Source organism: Triticum urartu, chromosome 5A (genome assembly GCF_056163025.1).
Source record: "Triticum urartu cultivar PI428250 chromosome 5A, HENAU_Tu73, whole genome shotgun sequence".
NCBI classification, from domain to species: domain Eukaryota; kingdom Viridiplantae; phylum Streptophyta; class Magnoliopsida; order Poales; family Poaceae; genus Triticum; species Triticum urartu.
The window spans coordinates 345,863,701-345,885,654 of NC_141877.1; the positions used below are offsets into that span (position 1 = coordinate 345,863,701).

The 21,954-nt window shown below is 51.4% G+C and overlaps 2 protein-coding genes across 5 annotated transcripts; one reads left to right on the forward strand and one right to left on the reverse strand.

Moving 5' to 3' along the window:
* The first annotated feature begins 818 nt into the window (after positions 1–818).
* Positions 819–12,555, forward strand: LOC125508957 (Tetrapyrrole (Corrin/Porphyrin) Methylase). 3 transcript variants are annotated; one of them, XM_048673781.2, is made up of 7 exons: positions 819–1,089; positions 1,203–1,327; positions 1,884–2,113; positions 2,668–2,707; positions 2,888–2,979; positions 8,055–8,253; positions 12,334–12,555. In XM_048673781.2, exons 1-6 carry the CDS (start codon positions 940–942, stop codon positions 8,237–8,239), a joined length of 822 nt encoding a protein of 273 aa, XP_048529738.1. In that variant the 5' UTR covers positions 819–939; the 3' UTR covers positions 8,240–8,253; positions 12,334–12,555. The 3 variants fall into 3 exon arrangements, with proteins under 3 accessions (XP_048529738.1, XP_048529737.1, XP_048529736.1); XM_048673780.1 differs by lacking the exon at positions 12,334–12,555 and adding an exon at positions 8,367–8,592; XM_048673779.1 differs by lacking the exon at positions 12,334–12,555 and having other exon boundaries at positions 8,055–8,592.
* LOC125508956 (protein IQ-DOMAIN 3-like) lies at positions 8,566–12,235 on the reverse strand. 2 transcript variants are annotated; one of them, XM_048673778.2, is made up of 6 exons: positions 11,906–12,235; positions 11,301–11,410; positions 10,891–11,208; positions 10,588–10,818; positions 9,528–9,659; positions 8,566–9,419 (listed from the first exon to the last, which is right to left on the reverse strand). In XM_048673778.2, exons 2-6 carry the CDS (start codon positions 11,382–11,384, stop codon positions 8,754–8,756), a joined length of 1,431 nt encoding a protein of 476 aa, XP_048529735.2. In that variant the 5' UTR covers positions 11,385–11,410; positions 11,906–12,235; the 3' UTR covers positions 8,566–8,753. The 2 variants fall into 2 exon arrangements, with proteins under 2 accessions (XP_048529735.2, XP_048529734.2); XM_048673777.2 differs by lacking the exon at positions 11,906–12,235 and adding an exon at positions 11,728–11,848.
* Positions 12,556–21,954: the final 9,399 nt, after the last annotated feature.

A 21,954-nucleotide genomic window follows, 5' to 3' on the forward strand; every position in this document is an offset into this window, starting at 1 on the left:
CATGGGCGCCAAGGAGGTTCGGCTCCTCCTCTTCTTCCTCCTCCTCGCGCTCTTCCCCGCACTCCTCCGGCACTCCGGCGTTGCTCGGCGTCAAGGCCGAGCCCGCGGCGGAGTCGCCGCTCGGCCGGCACACTCGCAGCGCCGGCGTCGTCATCAACGAGGCCGGCCGGCGTGCCTCCTCGTCGGCTCCTCCTCCGCGCTTCGTCAAGCCAAAGACGGAGCCGGGGCTCGCACCGGTGAAGGCAGAGCCGGGGCTCGCCGCCGTGAAGACGAAGCACGGCGAGGTCGAGCGCGACGACGACGCGACCCTTGAATGGGCACGCCAGGACTCCCTCAAGATGGCGATGGAGCGCCAGTGCGCCGCCCTGCAGCGCTTCGCGGAGCGCCGCCGGGGCCGCGACGAAGGAGGAGTCATCGTCATCGACGACGCACCGCCGCCGCCACCAGTCCGCCATGGCGACGCCGGGTCCAGCAGGGGCGCCCACGTCAAGGAGGAGAAGGCCGACGACAAGGATGGCGGCGACGACGGCGACTCCTCGGTGTTCAACCAGTTTCTTTTAAATTAGTTTATTATATATTTGTTATGTAATGAAAATCGGCGAATTTTGTCCAAATATATGTTCAAGTTGGCTGAAATTTGTGGTGTTTAGCCGAACTTCGCCGAACTGTGTCGAAATTTGCTATACTTTTTTAATTTTTAAACGCGTCTGGGGCGACTCTGAGGCCGTCGGCTGGGGAACAACTCGTCCAGATCCATTTTTTACGCCGGCTCACCCACTCGACGATTTTAGGCGCCTACGGCTGGAGATGCTCTTAGGGTGCAGCTCGAGATGGTATAATTGTTTGGCTTTGAGAGTAGTAGACGGCGAGTCGCCAGTTTTCCCCCACCCTCCCTCCACCAGAGACGACAGAGCACGGAGAAAGCGAACGACCGCGGCGATGCTCTACATAGTCGGCCTCGGCCTCGGCGACGAGCGCGACATCACGGTGCGGGGGCTCGACGCCGTCCGCCGCTGCGCCAAGGTCTACATGGAGGCCTACACCTCCCTCCTCTCTCTCGGCCTCGACCCCGCCTCGCTCGCCAACCTCGTGCGTTTCTCTCTTCTCTTGGATGGCCACCACCTGTTCGCGCAAATGTCTGCGCGGCCGAACCAGGGTAAGTGGTCGTCCCTCATCTCCCTTTGCTGCTCGTTTCTTTGCAGGAGAAGATGTACGGCAAGGAGATCACGGTCGCCGACCGCGAGATGGTAGAGGAGCGCGCGGACCAGATGCTGAGCGAGGCCGCGGAAGCCGACGTCGCCTTCCTCGTCGTCGGCGACCCGTTTGGGTAATGGTTGCTACGCTTTCTTCCGGTATTTGGATTGGCTCGCTCTGTTGGGTCGTGCGCGTGTAGGATATGTGTGCTCATTTCTATTTTTTCAGAGACTTCGATATTGTGCGATTCTGTTCAGTGTGCTATTGGCAGTGCGCTCATTTGCTCGTATGTGGATGCTCGTGTGGTCAATTATTTATACTAATAATGATCTGGTTGTGTTTTGCATAAGTATTTGGTATCAATTCTAGACTTCTTTTAGGGAAACAAGCAACTCCCTCATCCCACACGCAAGCATGTTTTTGTGCATTTGTGTATATATGCACTTATTTGCATGCGCCTTTAATCAAACAGACTGTACATTTATATATGTGTATCCATGCTATTTATTTTCTTTGTCCATTCACATGTTTGCCCTGGATGCATGATCCTGTTTTTTGTACATGCCATTGTGTAAGCTAAGTGTGTGGACTTTCTCCCATGTGTCATTTTCTTGTTGCATTCACAGATTTTTATATTAGTTTAATAAGTCAAACGTTTAACCTGCACATGATTGTGATGAAATTTGCAGGGCGACCACACACACTGATTTGGTTGTTCGTGCCAAGAACATGGGGGTAGAGGTTAAGGTTATCCACAATGCATCTGTCATCAATGCTATTGGCGTTTGTGGGTTGCAACTTTACCGCTATGGAGAGACCATCTCTATACCTTTCTTCACAGAGACATGGAGACCGGACAGTTTCTATGAGAAAATTCAGAACAGTCGTCGACTTGGCTTGCATACTCTTTGCCTACTAGGTTGGTATTGCTTTCTTGAACCATGCAAACAACATTTAGCACTTGGTATTCCTGAGATTAACCATGACAGGCTGAGACACATGGCATGTCTGACTGTTAATATTTCTCTTCATGATATTGGGTCTTCGTTCTTTTTATGAAAAATGCACAAATGCTCAACATATTTATATACCGTGACAAGATTAGGATATAATTCTGATGACTGTGTGACATTATTAGACAGTTGCGTATTTCCTAGTCACTGTTTCTTGTAATAGTGAAATTATTATCACTTTGTCTGCAAGTTATGATATAATTCTGATGAATATACGCCATTACTAGTCATTTACACATTTCCTAGTCATGGTTTCTTGTAATTTAACAGCAACTGGCGCTCCTCCAATCACTTTGTTTGCAAGTTAAGATATACTAGTTCTGATGATTTGAATGTACGGCAAATTTGTTTTCAGTACTAGTCCTCATACTACTACTACCACTTTATCGGCTACTGCTAATGGGGCTTGGTTAGGGGTTCTTGTTATCAGATAACTTAGTAGTTCTCTTATCCAATGCAGACATCCGTGTTAAGGAGCCAACACTTGAGTCCTTATGCAGGTAATTTACGTATTATCTATCTTTGTAGTATGTTCTCGTGAATAACAAAATATTTCTAACGAGAATTAGATATGCACTAGAGATCTCTTGTCTATGCATTCTCCTCCCAAAGACTTGCTCAATGTTGTGTGATGTAAGTAGTCTTTTGCCATTTTGTATAATTGAGATGTTTGCTTTCAGAGGAAAGAAAGTGTACGAACCAGCAAGATTCATGACCGTGAACACTGCAATAAGTCAGCTTTTGGAGGTGGAGGAACTGCATGGGGGATCTGGTATTTTCTAGTGTTTGTTAACTTATTTTCCTACGAGTTAGCTTTATTTGGAACATTCTGATCAATGTCACAACCTGATAAGAGCATCTCTAGCAGATCCACAAAAATCCGGTACTGCAAAAATCATTTTAGGGTTCCCACGAAAAGTCGAAAACGATTTTGCAGGAACGTGAAGGCCCTGAAGGCCCCGGCGGAACAGATCCTGTAAATCTCGTACTGCAAATTTTAAAACATCTTCGGCTAGAAAATAGTTCAACACAACCATAGTGCATACATAGCAAATTAAACATCTTCGCGCTACAAATTAAACATAAAGTCGACGGTCACTCGTCGACGCCGAGGTAGAGCTTCACGACAGACTTGTGGAGCGCGTTGGCGAGGTCGGCCTCCTCCTTGGCAACGGTGAGACGGTCGGCGACACCTTCTTCTCTGGCCGCCAAAGCCTTCTCCGCTGCGACGAGCTACGCATCGTCCTCTTGGCAACTTTGAAAATGCGGAAAGAGTTGGTCGTGGATGATAGGAGCTGGGATCCTACCAGTTCTAGCCCTTAGGTTGTAGGGATGGAAGGGAGGATGGCGAGGGACTGGGCGCGGGCGGTGGCCAGTCGGCGCCGTGGCCGCGCGACGAGAGGAGGAGGAGACAGGGTGGCGGCTAGGGTTTTAGGGTTCCGGCTCCTGAAGGGAGCCGGGCAATAGTTATGACTTAATTCCAAAAGGTGGCCTTACAAGTGTTTATATAATCCTCGAAGTGCTAATAAAAATAAAGATAAGTTGGGCTAAGCCCCTAACTAGACCCGCCATTGGGCCTCCGCCGGCTATATGAGACGCCGGTCATAACATCTCTTCCCGCCTGCACAAACAGCTCATCCTCGAGTTGGAAGTCTGGAAAATGCTGGCGGAACTCCTGGAGCCGCTCCCAAGTGGCGTCCTCCTCCGGAAGGCCTTGCCATTGGATCAACAAATGCCACACGCCGCGGCGCTACTGGGCCTTCAACACCTTCGCTGGGCCCGGAAGAAGACGCCCATCGGAGGTTGGAGGAAGCGCTGGCGCAGCCAGGGTGGCTCACTGCGGAAAGGCTTGAGCAAGCCCACATGGAAGACATCATGGATGCACGCGCCGGCCGAAAGTTGAAGGCGGTAGGCGACCTTGCTGATGCGTTCCACCACTGAAAATGGGCCCGCGTAGCAAGGGCCCAGCTTGCGCTTAGCGCGCGGATCCAACGACTGTGTAGAGCGGTGAAGGAGCCGCAACCACACCCAGTCGCCCACCGCAAACTCCGCCTCGCGGTGGTGGCCGTCATAGTACTTCTTGGACAGCTGCTAGGCCTGGAGTAGACGCTGGCGCACCTCGGTAAGGATCTTGTCCCTGATGCGGAGGTCGCCAGCCGCCTCCGTGCGGGCCGTCCTGGGGTCAACCGGTAGGATGAGTGGTGGAGGGCGACCATAGACGACCTCAAAAGGTGTGGCGCGCAGGGCGGAGTGGTAGGAGGTGTTGTAGCAGTACTCCGCCCACGAGAGCCAGTCCACCCAAGCTCGGGGACGATCACCTGTAACACAGCGCAAATACATAGCAATCACCTTGTTGACCACCTTGGATTGGCCATCCGTCTGGGGGTGGAATGCCGTACTGAGGCGTAGTTTCACGCCGCCATCCGGAAGAGATCCCGGCAGACATGACGAGTGAACACCGGGTCACGGTCGCTGACGATCGAAGAGGGGAACCCGTGGAGGCGGACGATGCCGTCAAAGAAGGCACGCGTCACGGAGGCGGCGGTGTAGGGGTGGCCGAGCGCGATGAAGTGTGCATACTTGGAGAAGTGGTCGACCACCGTGAGGATGACGGACTTGCTTCCCACCTTGGGAAGGCCCTCGATGAAGTCCATGGAGATGTCGGCCCAGACCTGAGATGGCACCTCAAGGTCTATAGTAGGCCCACCAGCTGCAGTGTCTCCGTCTTGTTGCGCTGGCATGTCATGCAAGACCGCACCTAGTCTCGCACCAGCGCCTGGTTGTCGGGGATGTAGAAATCTGCCCGGAGACGGTGGAGGGTCTTCTGCACGCCCTCGTGACCGACCGAGTGGGCTAGCACCAGGGCCTGGTGACGGAGGTCGCCGTGATCCGGTACGAAGAGCCGACGCCCGTGCAGGACCAGGCCATCCGCCAAGCGCCACGGCTCCTCCAGGTCGCCGGCGTCGAGGCGCTGCCGAAGGAGCCGCGCATTCAGAGCGCTCGCAATGCCCTGGCGGATGTTGTCGATGAGGGCGAAGGAGGGCCCAGAGCGGATGCAGAGGGCTGCGCCCGCGGGCCCGTCCGTGTCGGTGTCGTGGTCGGCGTCGCGGCGAGACAGTGCGTCGGCCACGGTGTTGAGGCGGCCCGGACGGTACTCGACGGTGAAGTCGAAGCCAAACAACTTGCTGATCCACTGATGTTGCGGCACGGTGGAGAGGCGCTGGTCCAACAAGAACTTGAGGCTGTAGTGATCGTGCGAACACGGAATGGCCGCCCCCACAAATATGGCCTCCAGTGGCGCACCACCTGCACCAAGCCAATGAGCTCCCGCTCGTAGGCCGCGAGCTTGTGGTGGCGCGCTGCGAAGGACCTGCTGAAGAACGCGAGTGGCCTGTCACCCTGATGTAGGACGGCGCCAAACCCCACGCCCTAGGCGTCACAGTCCACCACGAAGAGCTTGTCGAAGTCCGGCATCTGGAGGACCGGCCCCGTCGTGAGCGCCTGCTTGAGGGACGTGAACGCCTCGGTTGCCTTAGTATCCCACGAGAAGGCGTCGCAATTGTAGCACAACCCCTGACGGCGGCGCTTGAGCTGCTCGGTCGGGGTGAGCCGGCGGAAATGACGCGTCGCGGGGGCCTGGGCCGGACGTCCCGCCGCTGGTGGTGTCGGTGGCGGCCGGGCGGTCTGTCGGGCGCCCCGGGACGGTGACGCCTGCTGCATGGCCACCGCGCGCCGCTCGAAGGTGCGGGCATAGTACATGGCCGTCTGGAGGTCCTGTAGGCCCTGCATCTCCACGTCCACGCGGATATGATCCGGTAGACCGCCAACAAAGAGCTCGGCCTGCTGGCGAGCCGTGATGCTGGGCGCGTGGCACGCCAGGGCCTGGAAGCGGTCGGCGAAGTCCTGCACCGAAGAGGTGAAGGGTAGGCGCCCAAGCTCCGCCAGCCGGCTCCCGCGTACCGGTGGCCCGAAGTGTAAGAGGCAAAGCTCGTGGAAACGCTCCCACGGAGGCATGCCGCCCTCATCCTGCTTGAGGGCGTAATACCATGTCTGTGCGGCGCCTTGAAGGTGGTAGGAGGCGATCAAGGTGCGGTCGGACGCGAGCGTGCGTTGCCCCTTGAAAAACTGGTCGCACTGATTGAGCCAGTTCAGGGGGTCCACTTTGCCGTCGTAGGTGGCGAACTCGAGCTTGGAGAAGCGCGGCGGTGTCTGGCCATGGACGGTGGAGGGGTACACCTCATCGGTGCGAAGCAGCGAGGACGACAGCGGCCCACCTTGGAACAGGGGCCCGTCGCCGCCGCCGTAGGGGTCGGCGGAGCCCGAGGCCCTGCCGAACTGGATGGCCGAGGACGGCACCGGCGGGGACGACACGTGTGGCTGTCCGGAGGCTGTCGTGTAGACCGGCTCGAGGGACCCGGCGAGCCAGGCCGGTAGCGGTGATGGCGATGGGGGAAACTGGACCTGGTGGACGGGCACCCCCGGAGCCGTCGTTGGGGCACCCTGGGTCGCGGCCGGCGGCGGCTGCAACTGCTGGTGCGGCAGCGCCACGGTGGGCGTGACATGGGGCTGTTGCTGCGACTGTATGGTGGAGGCGCCGATGTGCGCCGCGGGTGGCGGCTGTTGCGCGGCGGGAGCGAAGGGCGTCGCCGAGGGGTGCGGCGGTGGCGCGGTGGCGAAGGGCCTCGGCGGCTGCGGCCCGTAGTGGCTGGCGAGGAAAGTGCGGATGCCCGCGACCGCCTGGGTGAGGTCTCGGAGGACAGCCGTCATCTCCTCCGGGGTGTAGACGACAGGGGGAGGGGGGCGAGCGGCGGAAGACATCGGCCCCGACAAGGACGGCGCCCTAGCCGCGGAGGTGGCCGGCGGCGAGGTGGTGGTCGGCTGCGGTGGAAGCGTGGTGGTGGGAAGAGGTGCAGACATGATCGATCCCGAGACAGCTGATACCAGATTGATAGGAGCTGGGATCCTACCAGGTCTAGCCCTTAGGTTGTGGGGATGGAAGGGAGGATGGCGAGGGGCTGGGCGCGGGCGGCGGCGAGAGGAGGAGGAGGCAGGGGGCGGCTAGGGTTTTAGGGTTCCGGCTCCTAAAGTGAGCCGGGCAATAGTTATGACTTATTGCTTAATTCCAAAAGGTGGCCTTACAAGTGTTCATATAATCCTCGAAGTGCTAATAAAAATAAAGATAAGTTGGGCTAAGCCCCTAACTAGACGCGCCATTGGGTCTCCGCCGGCTATATGAGACACCGTTCATAACAGTGGAGCTCGTGGAAGCCGGCCCAAGGGCTATGCCCGCCGCTCCGGGAGAGCCGGCCGTGGTTGTGCGCTTGCTTCGAGCGCCATGGCTCAACGGCGGGCCGGCTGGAGCTGCTGGCCTCCGCGTCGTGCCGTGGGAGCTTGCGGAGGCGACCCGCCATTGCTGCCACACCCTCCAGTGCCACCGGCCATCGAGGAGAAGGAAAAAAAGGAGAGAAGCGGCGGAATTTGTCGCCGGGGTTGGGGAGGTCTAGCGGTGGCACGGGCGGATTGCGGCGGAGGGGATAGGGTTTGCTAACCCTAAAACCCGGCCAACCCCGTACATATAGCTCCAGAGGGGTGGATTTGTGGGCCGCCTGTAAATTTTTTATGGGGCCGGGCTTCGTTTAGTGGATCTGTTCAGGCCCAAAAAAACGGAGATCCTGCAAAACGGATGGAATTTTAAGGGCCGGCGAGCTTTTGCGGGATCTGCTAGAGTTGCTCTAAATTCTGCAACAATGATATTCTTAAGAATGCTTTAGATGTTCTGTTTACTATATATATTAAACTGAGTCTTACTGCAAAATGAACATTAAAAGATGATCTATCTATTTCCAGCATATGGTCCAGATTCGCTATGTATGGGTGTAGCTCGCCTTGGAAGCGATGATCAGAAGATTGTGGCTGGCCCCATGAAGAAACTACTAGATGTTGATTTTGGACCACCCCTTCACTGTCTCATTATAGTGGGAGAGACTCACCCTGTGGAACAAGAGATGCTAGAATTCTACATGATCAAGTAGTGATGAGCTTTCGTGTGAGTTTCACTCCTTCCCTCACTGAAGAAAATCTATGGTTATTAAAAGGGATCTTTACACCTTTTGCTGTCACCAATGTTCACTCATTGTCTATTTATGTCTACATTATTAGATGAGGAACTTGTAGTCTAGATGCACGGTCCCCATATGGAGAAAAGAAGCTCTCTTGAAGCGTTGATGTTTGCTTGCACTCGAAGTGTCCACCAGGAGTTTGCTGCTGGATCAGCGGCTACTCATATACCGAATAGACCTCGAGAGATATTGTTACTTATTCACAAACGTTGATCAGAATACTAGCTGCTATTGCAAGGTCATCACTGAATTCTCTTGTTCTTCCATGTTGTATGTGCACACGCCCATCATTTTGAAAGTTTGCAGATCCATATTGCATTAGCACAGCACGGTCAGTTTGAGAAGGTTTCCATGGTCAGACCCAGAGAGAGAGCAAGGCCACCAAACAAGGCAGCACTGGTCACATTACAAAGAAGTTCGTTTGTGTCTAGCGAATAGGGGTGTAGTGCTCCATCTGCATCTGGTGCAGCGCGGCTTCAGAGCCGAAGCTGTGGCGGCTCGGGGACCTCCTGGAGCGGATCCTCGACGGCGTCATCGGTCCCCCCTTGATGCGCGGCGAACGCTGCGCAACCGGCGGCCTGCTGGAGCGAGCAAAGCCCATGTCGCTGGCGACGGACGGCATCGGCGACATGGACGGGATGGGTGACATGAGGCGGTCGGCGAAGCACTGCTCCGAGTATGCGTCGGATGGCACGGCGAAGCGCTCCTTGGGCGTGCTCATGGACCGGAACTTGGCCTTGGCGGACGCCGTGGACGCCATGTACCCCGGGAAAGCCACTGCCGGCGAGCAGGCCTGCAGCCCATCGTCGATGCTCCCCCTCCCTGGCGTGCGCCTGGCGCGGCCGAAGGACCGCCTGGACGAGTAGCCGAGCCGCCTGCCATAGCCGTCGTCATCGCGGTCGTCGTCGTCCTCGAGGCAGGCAAGGGAGTCCCTGGAGCGAGGCGGCGGCGGGTGGGGGTGGGTGACCACGTCGACGGCCACGTCCTTGTCGAAGGGCTGCGAGCCGACCCACTCCTCCAGCCAGCTCCAGCGCTGGTTGAGCGTCTCCATCTCGTCCCTGGACATGGGCTGCCTCCTGATGCCGATCTTCTCCTGCCATGCATGCACGCCAGAGTTTGTTTTGTTTGTCAGCCACAGTTCGTGCGTCCATCCCGGAACGGAATGTTGACACTTGAGAGATTACTGGAGTAGGAGTATTACGTTTTGGATGGAGGCGTACTGCAGCGCGCGCACGCGCTTGATGGCGGCTTCCTCCCTGCTCCTCATCACGGCGCCCATCTCTTCCTTGGAGAGGGTGCTGCCGTCCCACCCCCGGCTGCTCTGCTGCTGCTCCTGCACGGCACACCACACGGCATGAGGAGAGGAGGAATAACGAAATATACTCCGACTGTAGCAGTACTGCACATATTCGTTCCAGGACACGGCTTTGCTTCAGCGACGGGACGGGACGAGATCAATCATTTCCCCCGGACGGCACACGACACGGCATGAGGACGCAGCAGTATTTTTCACGGCGGTCGAAATATGCGATCTCGCTTTTCCTTTCACTGTAGTACTACTTGCACTAGTACTATTCTCGGATCTGTACGACTGCTTGAGCCTCCTGTCCTGGTGGGCCGATTTTTACCGGCTACGTACTACAGTAGTATTACCTCTGTAAACAAATGTTTTAATGATCTAAAACGTCTTATGCTTATTTACAGAGGGAATAGTGCTTTGTACTATATTATATTTGCGTGATGATAATGCAGAGCGTTAGATCCGTAGAATGATACGCGATGCAATGGCGTACTGCAAGCAAGTCGGCACATTTGGGCTCTACGCTACAGGCTACCAACAAACCGCGGACACACCACGTGCCGAAACGCAAGTGAATAATGTGGGCAGGCAGAGGCAGCGCACATTCGACTCGACAGGCACATGAACACCAACATCCTTCACATGCGTATGCATGCATGCGTGTACGTACTAGAACTAGTCACTAGTGGTCCACATCCACATCAGGAGGAGGAGGAGGAGGATGTCAAAGCAAAGCTGCAGCAGCCAGCAAGCAAGGAGACACATCGACGACGTGACCGCTGCCAACTTTAACCCGCATCACATGCAGATCCAGCCGCAGCCGCATGCATGTGCGTCGCAAATCATTCGCACGTTCATTCACACCGGCCGGCAGGCGATCGATCGACCAGGCGCCGCAGAGTGACCAGTGAGTGAAACATTTATTTATTTTCTCGAGAGAAAAAAGAGCTGTGGAACTTACTTGCAGCGCGGCGGCGTACAGCTCCCGGCCTCTCCTCAGCAGGGCGTCCATGCCGTCGTGGGAATGCTCCTGCTCGTGCTCGACGTCGGCCCTGGCGCGCTGCCGGGCCTGGATCTTCACCAGCGACTCGAGGCCCCGCAGCGTCGTCGCCGTCTGCCGCCGCACCGCCTGCCCGCGGATCACCGCCTGCAACCTCACCAGGCCCTTGAGCGCGCGCAGTGCCCTCCGCGCCTGCGCCCACAGCGACAGCGTTACTACAGGACACGGACAGCTTTAATTTTCTTGCCCAACCAGAATGCTTACGAGGTATCCGCGGTAGGCTGACTGAATCGCGACGGCGGCGAACAGCTCGTGGCCGGAAGACGCGGGGTCCTCACGCGCCGGCGCCGGCGAGGGGGGTCCTGTGAGGCGGACCACCTCCGCGGCCGCGTGGGCGGCCGCGACGGCCGCCTCTGCGGCCGCTGCGGAGGCGAGCGCGACCGCCACCGCGTGCTTGCTCTGCTCCTCCTCCGCGTGCCTGATCTGAATCTGACCCGTCGCCGGCTCCGGCTCCGGAGCTGGCAGGGCAAACGAGTGCTGGGTCTTGAGCTTCCCTACCAGCCATCTCTTGCTCTTCACCTTCTGCAAAAAAGGAGAAAATCTTGCACCATGGAATCACCCGTAATTTTACATGAATTTTCCGGAGATTACAAGAAACAAGATTGGGACGATACCTTGTCTGGCTTGGGTTTCTGCTTGGGCTCGGAGATGAAGAGCCTCTTGATGCGCTCGAACCACCCCTTCTTCTTCCTCTCCATTCTTCTGTCTATCTGCTCTGGGATGTCTGGAACAAGGGGAAACAAACCACCGTTCAGCCGAAATGTATAGAAGCCACGAGGATTGGCGGTGGATCATATGTCTCAGTCGTACGATCTACGGAGATGTTGGGAAAAGGCCTAGCAGGATGGCTCTTTGCTGGAAACGCAAGTCACTGTCCATGCGCAAATCAAGAAAGAGCACGAGAAGAAATGTAGAGCATGGGATTTGGGCTTTCTCATGTCTTGTCTTTTCCAAGATAAGAAACCAAATCAAACCGTGGAGAACTGTGAATCATTTTCGGAAACAGGATTTCGATGCAACAAATCAGAAGCGAGGTCGCACCACACGCGAACAATACAATGATGGGGACCTGCTCGCATTGCATCTGAATTCTGAATCGAGCAGAGCATCCGGAGCACTGGGAGAGAAATGCAACCAATATACGGAGGAAGGAACAAAGGGGGCGAGCAGAGAGAGATGTAGATGGAGAAGAAAAGGGAAGTGAATTCCAAGTACGTACCTTGTAGGGGAGTGTGCAGTGATCCAAGAGCGCCTCAGTCTCTTAGCAGCTTCTTGTGGAGCTGATGGCAGAGAGGGAGGGGTGGCCTCATGTAGGCAGATCAGAGTCGTGCTCGCCACATGTGGGAACCAAATTCCAGTGGGGAGCCAGCAATTAGTCGTGAACCCCACATGTGTGAGAACGAACTTAGGACACACAGTCTCTCTCCGAGTCCACTGTTTATATAGGAACAGGATGGCCCATTTGCAACCAGCCCTTTGAGAATTGGTGGCAAGGTGTGAAAACTGATGTCAGGTATATATATCATATTCTGCAAGAAACAAAGAAAAATCAGTGCTATTTTGCACAACCCAGAGCCGTCACTCTTTCCCTTCCCATGTCTCCATTTTATTAAGGTCGACGGTAACGTCTTCTCTTGTTGAACGCAGGGTGGTAGTACAAACAATCCGGTGGGTGCAACTTGACAAATAAACAATGGGATGAAAGGACGCAGGAGAAAAGGGAAAGCTCCCTTTACAATTGCACGGCTGTAAAGGCATGGATCAAGGTCTGTTTTGTGGGCACTGTATCTGGGAGAAGATCTGATCATATAACACTTTGTGGTCACCGACCGCTGGTTTGGAGATCTGATCAAGAAACATAGGGTATGCTGATTTTATTCATTCTGGAACCGAAAGAGAATACTTAATTAGGACGAAAGGACATATGTTCACAACACTACAAAACGAATGAAGATAAAATTCTATACACAAATATATTTAAGGTAGTAACAAATTATTGCATTCTGTAATAAAAAGGGTTACCATCGGTAAGTACAGACATATAGCTTAGGGGCCCCGAATTTGGCACTCAAGTCGTTCCTCGGTAGGCACTCGAAAGGGATAATGACGTACCCACAAAGTAGAGCATTTGGATGTTACACGAGCCTGTAACAGTAGGGTCACCATGTTATTCGAGCCTGTAACAGTAGTACCCATAAACTATTTTCGATCGGAAATACTAACTAGCGAACGTTCTCTACGAGGGGGGTGGCAAGCGAATGTTTTCTAATGGCATTTTTAGGTGGTAGGAGATGGAAATTTCTGCCCATTTTTGCTGCAAAATTTTCTTCTTTTAATGCCATGCGTCTCTGAAGAAATTCTCTGAAGAACCGGCTAGAAAAACGTTCGAAATAGCCACCCATCCCAGTGAATATTCGCCAACTATTCAGTTTCTTTTTGATTAATCTCGACCAGAACTCATGAAATGTCGGCAAATTTAGATTAGATTTGAATCTAATCGAAATTTTGAAGTGATTAATATTTCGGTACCCACCGGTACATTACAAAATCTTCTTCAAGTTTTTTTTTTCCTTTTGCCGAAGCACCGGGCATTTGTTCTAGGGGCAGGAACCTATGTACCCTAAAAAGAACATTTATTCAAGGGCTTTGATGGCAAGAAAGAGTACTCATTTGACTTGTTTTCCACAGGACCTCCAGATCCAATCCGCCAATCTAGGTGCGTGGAAAAGGCAATAATACCAGCAACCATGTGGTAGGACCAGCCTCCCACACACAAGTTGTATATCTGAACAATTATTGAAAAGGTTAACTAACTAACTAACGTGGAGAAAAGGAAGAAAAATGCCATCTAGCCCAGATCAGATGCCATACTGAAGGGCGGCTAGTGGTGCCACGGCTGCATCAGCTCCACTACAGACCATGGATCGTGCAGCTAAAGCAGGGGAAGAGTGAGGAAACTAGGAGAGGAGAAGAGGGACATGTCATATCTGCATATACATCACCTCACAAACATCCTCAGAAACAAAGCTTCCGGAGCTGCTCTGCTCTGGTCAGTTTGTTTGATTGTTTATTTATGCACTCCAGTAGTTCTGAGGACCAAGACTTCCTAGTCCCTGCCAATATTCTGCCATTCAAATTATGCAACCCAACAGCGCCCTCGTTACTACAGTGAGTCGAAGCGGATAAATTTCTCAAGTCGTTGTTCTGGCTCCAAGATCCAATGCCAAACTCGCTTGACTTTGAGAGAAGCTGCAATCTTAACCACACCACTGCATCAGGTTTACCGGTTCAGAAACCTAATTTATACTGGACATCAGTTTTAGTACATGACATGAATCCCAGATCCAATGCTTTGATGATGTCCTTTATTCCAATGGGAGCAAGCATTATTTTTTAATTTATAAAGGGCGGTTTTATTAATCCAAATATAGCATCAAGTGAATACAAAGCATGATGATCAACATTCGGCCTCTGCATAGTTAGGAGATACACAACCAAACACCAACAATCGGACAAAATAAAAGATAAAGGCCGATGTTTCAACAACAATAAAGTGTCGAAGCAGGTGTTGGACCGATCCGGAGATTCTGTTGTCATTCATGTTGGGTAAAAACTGTTAGGAAATATGCAACTTGTATTCCCATGAGGCCATAGGCCGATATATATATACATGTACAGGTGTGGAACATATGCAGGAAACCCCTCATACAACGGGATAAATACAAAGGGGTACATGACTTATATTATAACTCTAACACCCCCCCTCAAACTCATGGTGGATGAACAACACTGAGTTTGGAGAGATAAAAGCCATGTTGTGCTCGAGTCTGAGCCTTCGTCAGGAAATCCGCCAACTGTAACTCGGAAGGCACATACTGAAGAGCAATAACCTGATCCTGCACAGCAACGCGCACATAGAAAGCATCAACACCAATATGCTTGGTGAGCTCATGCTTCACAGGATCGCGTGCAATGCTGATAGCACCTGTACTGTCAGATAAAAGCAGAGTCGGTGTAGTGACAGAAACACCAAAATCCTGAAGTAACCACCGTAACCAAGTCACCTCTGCCGTCAAAAGAGCCATTGCTCGCAACTCAGCCTCAGCACTCGAACGGGAAACTGCAAGCTGTTTCTTCGTCTTCCAGGCAATGAGAGAACCACCAAGAAAAACACAATAAGCAGAAAGTGAACGGCGATCGGAAGGATCACTAGCCCACGTAGCATCCGAATAGGCCTGGAGCTGTAAAGAACTGGAGCGAGGAAAGAATAGACGGTGAGAGATCGTGCCTCGAAGATATCGAAGAACACGAAGGAGATGACTATAGTGAACCGAGGTGGGGGCAGAGACAAACTGACTCAGAATATGAACCGGATAAGAGATGTCCGGACGAGTGACAGCTAGATAGACAAGACTGCCAATAAGATGACGATAACGCGTCGGGTCAGGGAGAGGATCACCATCAGTAGCACGGAGGTGAACATTGAGCTCCATAGGAGTCTCAACAACGCGCTCGTCAGTAAGAGCAGCACGAGCAAGAAGATCCTGGATATACTTTTCCTGGGATATAAAAAAGCCATCAGAGGTAGAAGAGACTTCAATCCCAAGAAAGTAGCGAAGAGGTCCAAGATCAGACATAAGAAACTGCTCACTAAGACGGGCCTTTACAAAGGCAATATACTCGGGGTCATCCCCCGTGATGATCATGTCATCAACATAAAGAAGAAGAAGAGTCCGACCACGAGGAGAAAGGTGAATAAACAATGCTGGATCATGAGCACTTGCTAAAAAACCAGCAGTAGTGATCACAGAGGCAAAGCGCTCAAACCAGGCGCGGGGGGCTTGTTTAAGGCCATAGAGAGAGCGACGAAGACGACATACCATGCCATCAGGAACATAATACCCAGGTGGTGGCTGCATGTACACCTCCTCACGCAGCTCACCATTAAGAAAGGCATTCTTAACATCAAGCTGAGATATAGACCAGTGGCGTGCAGAGGCAACGGCAAGAAGTGTACGAACAGTGGTCATATGAGCCACAGGAGCAAAAGTCTCGTCATAATCACGACCATGCTCCTGCTGAAAACCACGAGCCACAAGACGAGCTTTGTGACGCTCAAGAGAACCATCGGAGCGAGTCTTAACCTTGTAGACCCACTTACAAGTGATCGGACGGACGCCGGGAGGAAGAGAAACAAGATCCCAGGTACCAGTGCGTTCAAGAGCAGCAATCTCCTCTGCCATCGCAAACTGCCATTCAGGATGAACAACAGCCTGATGGTAAGAAGTCGGCTCAAGAACAGCAGCACCAGCGGTGGGAAATCCAAAGCGATCAACAGGCGGACGAGGACGAGAACGCAAGCCATAAGTAGGCTGAGAGGAAGATGATGACCCATCCACAGAGGCATCGACTGGTCGTAGACGACGAGTGTAATGCTAAGGAAGAGATGGAATAATAGAAGGAGGAATCGGCAAGGTAGAATCAGGGGGTGGCGACGAAGAAGTCACCGGAGATGAAGGTGTAGAATCCGGTGACAGACTGGGAGAGGAGACCGGGGAGGATGGTGGCTGCAAATCAACTAGATGTGGAGAAGGAGAGGAAGTGGAACGGAGAGATACAGTCTCGGCGGGGGTGATAGGTGAGTCAGGAAAAGTGAGGAAAGAGATATCCTGCACTGAAAAAGTCGAGGAAGATGGGCGTGGGTAGAAGGGACGAGACTCTTCAAAAGTCACATCTCGAGAGATACGTATCCGACGACCAATAGGATCCCAACAACGATAGCCCTTATGCTCATCACTGTAGCCTAAGAAGACACACTCAACAGACTGAGCGGTTAGTTTGGTGCGTTCGCGAGGGGCAAGAAGAACATAGCAAACACAACCAAACGAGCGAAGCATCGAATAATCGGGAGAACGATCAAAAAGTCGCTCGAAAGGAACACCACCCTGTAGAGCAGCGGAAGGCTGTATATTGATAAGATAGGTGGATGTGGAGACGGCCTCAGCCCAAAAATGAGGTGGGAGAGAGGCAGCAATCATCAATGCACGAGCCGTCTCAAGAAGATGTCGATGCTTTCGCTCAGCCGCACCATTCTGAGCATGAGCACCAGGACAAGAGAATTGAGAGAGAGTCCCGTGCTCAGCAAGAACACCATGCAACATCTTAGAGATATACTCGCCAGCGGAGTCAGCACGAAAAACACGAATGGGTGAAGAGAACTGAGTATGAACCATGGCAGCAAAACGCTTATAAATAGACAACACCTCAGAACGAGAAGTCATGAAATAAAGCCATGTGTAACGAGAGAAATCATCTATGAAAATAATATAGTATTTATGACCACCTTTCGAAGCGAAAGGGGCCGGACCCCATACATCAGAATGGACTAAATCGAAAGGACGCTTAGACACTGACTCACTATGTGAATATGGTAACTGAATCTGCTTGCCAAGACGACAACCCTGACACTCTAAAGAGACATCTCCTGAGACAGACCCCAGAAGGCCTCGACGAACTAAAGAAGACAACCGAGAACCACACAGATGACCAAGTCGATGATGCCACTGCTGGAAGGAACCAGTGATGGAGGCGACAGAAGCGGAAGAACTGGCGATGGTGGTGGCGGCAGAAGGAACATGAAGCCAGTCCAACTCCCAAAGACCCTGAGAATCACGGCGGCGAGGGCCAGCCCCAACCAGAGTGTGCGTGTGACGGTCCTGGACAGAACAAGAGTCAACGTCGAGGATGACGCGACAACCAGAATCCGTAAGTTGACCAGCAGAAAACAAATTCATGGTAAGTCGAGGAACATGAGCAACATCAGGAACAGAATAAGAAGGAGTAGTAAGATTGCCTCTACTAGCAACAGAAAGTGGAGTACCATCAGCAGTGAAGACATGAATAGGAGAATCCAGTGATCGAAGAGAGGACAAAGTGGAAGAATGAGAAGACATATGAAAAGAAGCTCCAGAGTCCAGAACCCATGGGGATGTACCTGACTGTGTAGAGGGTGATTGCTCAGTGCGGGAAGCATCAGTCACAGAACCGGCAGTACCCGTCGAGGAAGAACCTGAAGCCGCGAGCAGACGCTTAAGTCTCAGAATATCCTGCTCAGTCAAAGCAATGGCTGAAGCTGTCGAGGTAGATGACGAAGTCCCTGAAGATGATGATCGAGCTTTGCGTAGGTGTTTCTTCTTCGTGTAGCACTGAGACTCAAGATGACCATCATTGTTGCAATAGGCGCAATGTGGACGGGGGCGACCTGAGCCTCCAGAAGGAGTGGGCAAGAGCGGCGGAGCACTCGAGCGAGAAGTGGTCGATGGAGCAGGTGGCGTAGGAGCACGAGTAGCAAGCACAGAGGGAACCTCCAGCAAACCAGCACCACGTAAGCGAGTCTCCTCAGCACGAATCTCAGAAAGCGCCTCCATGAGAGAAATACGGCCACGAGCAAACAACTGAGCACGCTGGGGCTCAAACTCCTTACGGAGCCGAGACAGGAACTCATAGACGCGATGAAACTCCAAATTGGCCTGGACAGCCTGGCAACAGGGGTAGGTACGACACCCAGCACTACGGAGAGAATCAAGCTGGCGCCAGATAGCAGAACTCTGTGCATAGAAGTCATCAACAATAGAGTCACCCTGCTGAAGAGCATGCTCCTGACGGATCACAGAGAGGTATAAGGCATCACCAGAGGGCTGATAGCGCTCACGAAGACGGGTCCACATCTCAAAGACAGTAGGAAGACCCAGAAATTCAGAAGCAAACTAATGCAGAACACTAGCAGTGAGAACAGCTGCAGCACGAGCATCATCATCAAGCCACTGGGTGTAAACAGACAGAGCACCATGATACGTCTGAAGAGCCTCCTCATAAGCCAAAACCCTCTCATCATAAGCACGATCAGCAGCCTCATCAGCAAGCTTAGCCGCATCCTTGGCGACCTGATTAGCATCCGTAGGAAGAACCGATGGAGTTGGCGGAGTAGGGGCCACCGGAGGAACTAGACGTGGCGGACAGCAGACCTCGCCAGAAAGAACACCCCAAAGACGGATGCCACGCATGTGAATGCGCATGAAGCCAGTAAACTCGGTGTAGTTAGTACCATCAAAGATCACCGGACAGCGAGGGACAGCAACATAGCCCGATGCAGCAGACATTTTTTTTAGAACCGACTAGAGCACCAGCAGAATCAGGCGCGAGATCGGGATCGGGAGTAGCTTGGGCAGGAGGGCGCTGGCGACTGGATCAGAACCAGGGAGATCACGGCGTTGACTCGATGGTTGGTTGCTAGATCGATGAAGCCAACTTGTTCCTGGGCTGGAGTCCCGCGCGTGGAGACAGCTGTTGCCTGCCGTGTGTAGCCCAGATCGAAGCTGGCGCTGGTCCGGCGACTGGCGGCCTGTTCTGGCGAGAGGCGTCCGGATCCGATGAGGGGCGGCGAAAAACCAGGCTGGCTGTGGAAGATCGATTGCGGGCGGAGGCTCCTGTGCTGACTTGATTTAGAGTGATCACGGGGCAGGACCTGGAGCTAGCATGATAGGATCTGGAGCTAGTGTGATCTGGACGGGAAGGAGTTGAACGGCGGCTGCAGGGAAGGAGAGGAGCGGCCTTGGGTTGACCGGCTGCTACGGGACAGAAAAAGGCAGCGACGACGGACACGGAGATCAATAGCACGAGTTGCAGCGTGCAAAAAATTGACCTAGCTCTAATACCATGTTAGGAAATATGCAACTTGTATTTCCATGAGGCCATAGGCCGATATATATATACATGTACAGGTGTGGAACATATGCAGGAAACCCCTCATACAACGGGATAAATACAAAGGGGTACATGACTTATATTATAACTCTAACAAAAACCTCTCTGGTCACCCACTCCAACCACGTACACACTGCCTTGAACAATGGTTCATACTATGTTTACTGTAGCATAGACCACATAATTTTGTTTACAACGGAAAATAACCTGCAAAAGGGTGGAATTTTTGCCATTAAACAAAAAACCATTTGTACATAGCTAAACGACCATAATAAGGCATACACTCCCATCCTTATTAGTGATGTAAACCTATTTGGGATTCTATCCAACCAGTGACTACAAATATTGGCAATACTTGTGGGCGGATACAAATTGGACGCTATTTGGATGGTTGACTACATAAAGTGTGCAAAACTTGCACCGGAAAAGAGGTGTTTGATTGTCTCATGATGAGTACAAAAACTACACTTGTTACTTCCTTGCCAATTACGGGCAAAGTTGTCTTTTGTTAGCACAACTCCACTCTATAGATACATATAAAAATCTTGATTTGTAGTGAAATTTCCGAGTTCCAAATTTGGATATTATTCCCCACTGGGATCTCCTTACTCGTAAGTGCACGATACATAGTCAATTGTGAAGGACCCAGATGTAGTGTGATTCCAGCGAAAATTCTCCCGCCATTGTGTCAGGTTAATCGGATCAAATCGGGAGATTAGATTTTGCCATGACAAGACACATGGACCAAGCAAATCCCGCCCATATGATACATTTGAAGGTGATGAACTGAGCACATCTCAAGCATATCATTTTTTTATCATGTACAATGCAATACAAGGCTGGATATTATTCCCAAAGACTGGCATTGCCTGTCACTTGTCCTCCCAGAAACGTATCTCCGATCCATCCTTTATCGCGAAAGATCCAAAGTGGAAAATATATTTATTTACCGCCATCAGACCAGGCCAGAAGTGTGATCTGCATGTTTCAATGCATTTCACGTTCAATACATTTCAAGGAAGGTGGAACAAATTCTTCTTGAGAATCACTGATTTGCCGCACAAGTAGGGAATCATTTTTTATCCTTAAATCATGATGAACCACTTTCAATTTCTCTAGATCTTGCTTTATTTTGAGGAATTTAAAATGAAGCTTATCATGATCAGATGAAAGAGCCTCATGGAAATTCCTCAAACTATGACTGAATAATCTTATGTTCATTAGTCAAAGCCTGGATCTTCTTCGTTTCCTCTATTAGTAAATCTTCTTGCTAACCAAGAGTCCTTTGTTGTATCTTAGCTAGAGAGGAAAGCTTTGAATAACTAGGCTTCTTAAGACCTTCTAATTCATCAGTAAGCAGATCATCAACACTAGAGTCATAAGAGGGGCTCCTTGAGGATACCTTAGAGTCTTTAGCCATGAAGCACGTTGTGGCGACACCACCATCATTGTCTTGAGTGTTGAAGATATGGATTGACGAGTGGGCGATGAAACATGTGAAATACCAGCCATGTCGGAATCAGGTTCCTTGATAGTTGAGGCGGCTTCAGGGGCTTCTTCGAAACCAGATTCCCTAGCTTATGAATCCATTTCCTTACCAAGATAGGCTCGGGATTGATGTGAATTATTCTTGTACGATGAGGAACTGGATTTGGAACTTGAGATCTCTTTCTTCTTAGATTTCTGCTTCTTTGCTCTTGCTCTTGCTCACTTTGTTGCCTTCTTCTTTCCAAACAGGACAATTTGCAATGTAGTGTCTGACTTATTTGCACTCGAAGCAGTTTCGCTTCTTGTGGTTACTTGATGAATTCAAGTCATCCTTTAAATTCTAGTTGTAGCAGCCTCCTCTCCTGAATTGGTCAAACTTCTTCACAGGCAATGAAAGGTTTTTACCAAGCGAGTCAGGGTCAACAGTGATGGAGAACGTTGCATGGAAAACAATTATTTTTTCTATGAAACACCCAAGATCTATTCTATGGAGATGCTAGCAACGAGAGTGGGATGTATAGTCTGGACTTTAAAATACTAACTCTATGGACCAATTATGTCGAATAATAACATAGACAAGCTCAAATTTGATAGAATATGGATGTTTGATGGACCAATGACCGTTTCTTACGTGAATTGCAAATATCATGATCCCATCTTAATATTTGGATACAATTTATATTTTTAATCATTGAGTGGACTTCATGTTGAATTCAAATATTTTAAACCACCTTAAGTTGAATTCAAATGTATGCTAGTTCCTAGCCAGCTATTTAGAATGTTCATTATGTATAATGTGCTTTATACACAACATAAACTATACTCATGTTTATATTTGAATTTCTTAACCGATGTATAGTCCGGACTTCAAAATACTAACTCTATGGATCAATTATGTCGAATAATAACATAGACATGCTCAAATTTGATAGAATATGGGTGTTTGATGGACCAATGACCATTCCTTACGTGAACTGCAAATATCATGATCCCATCCAAATATTTGGATACAATTTA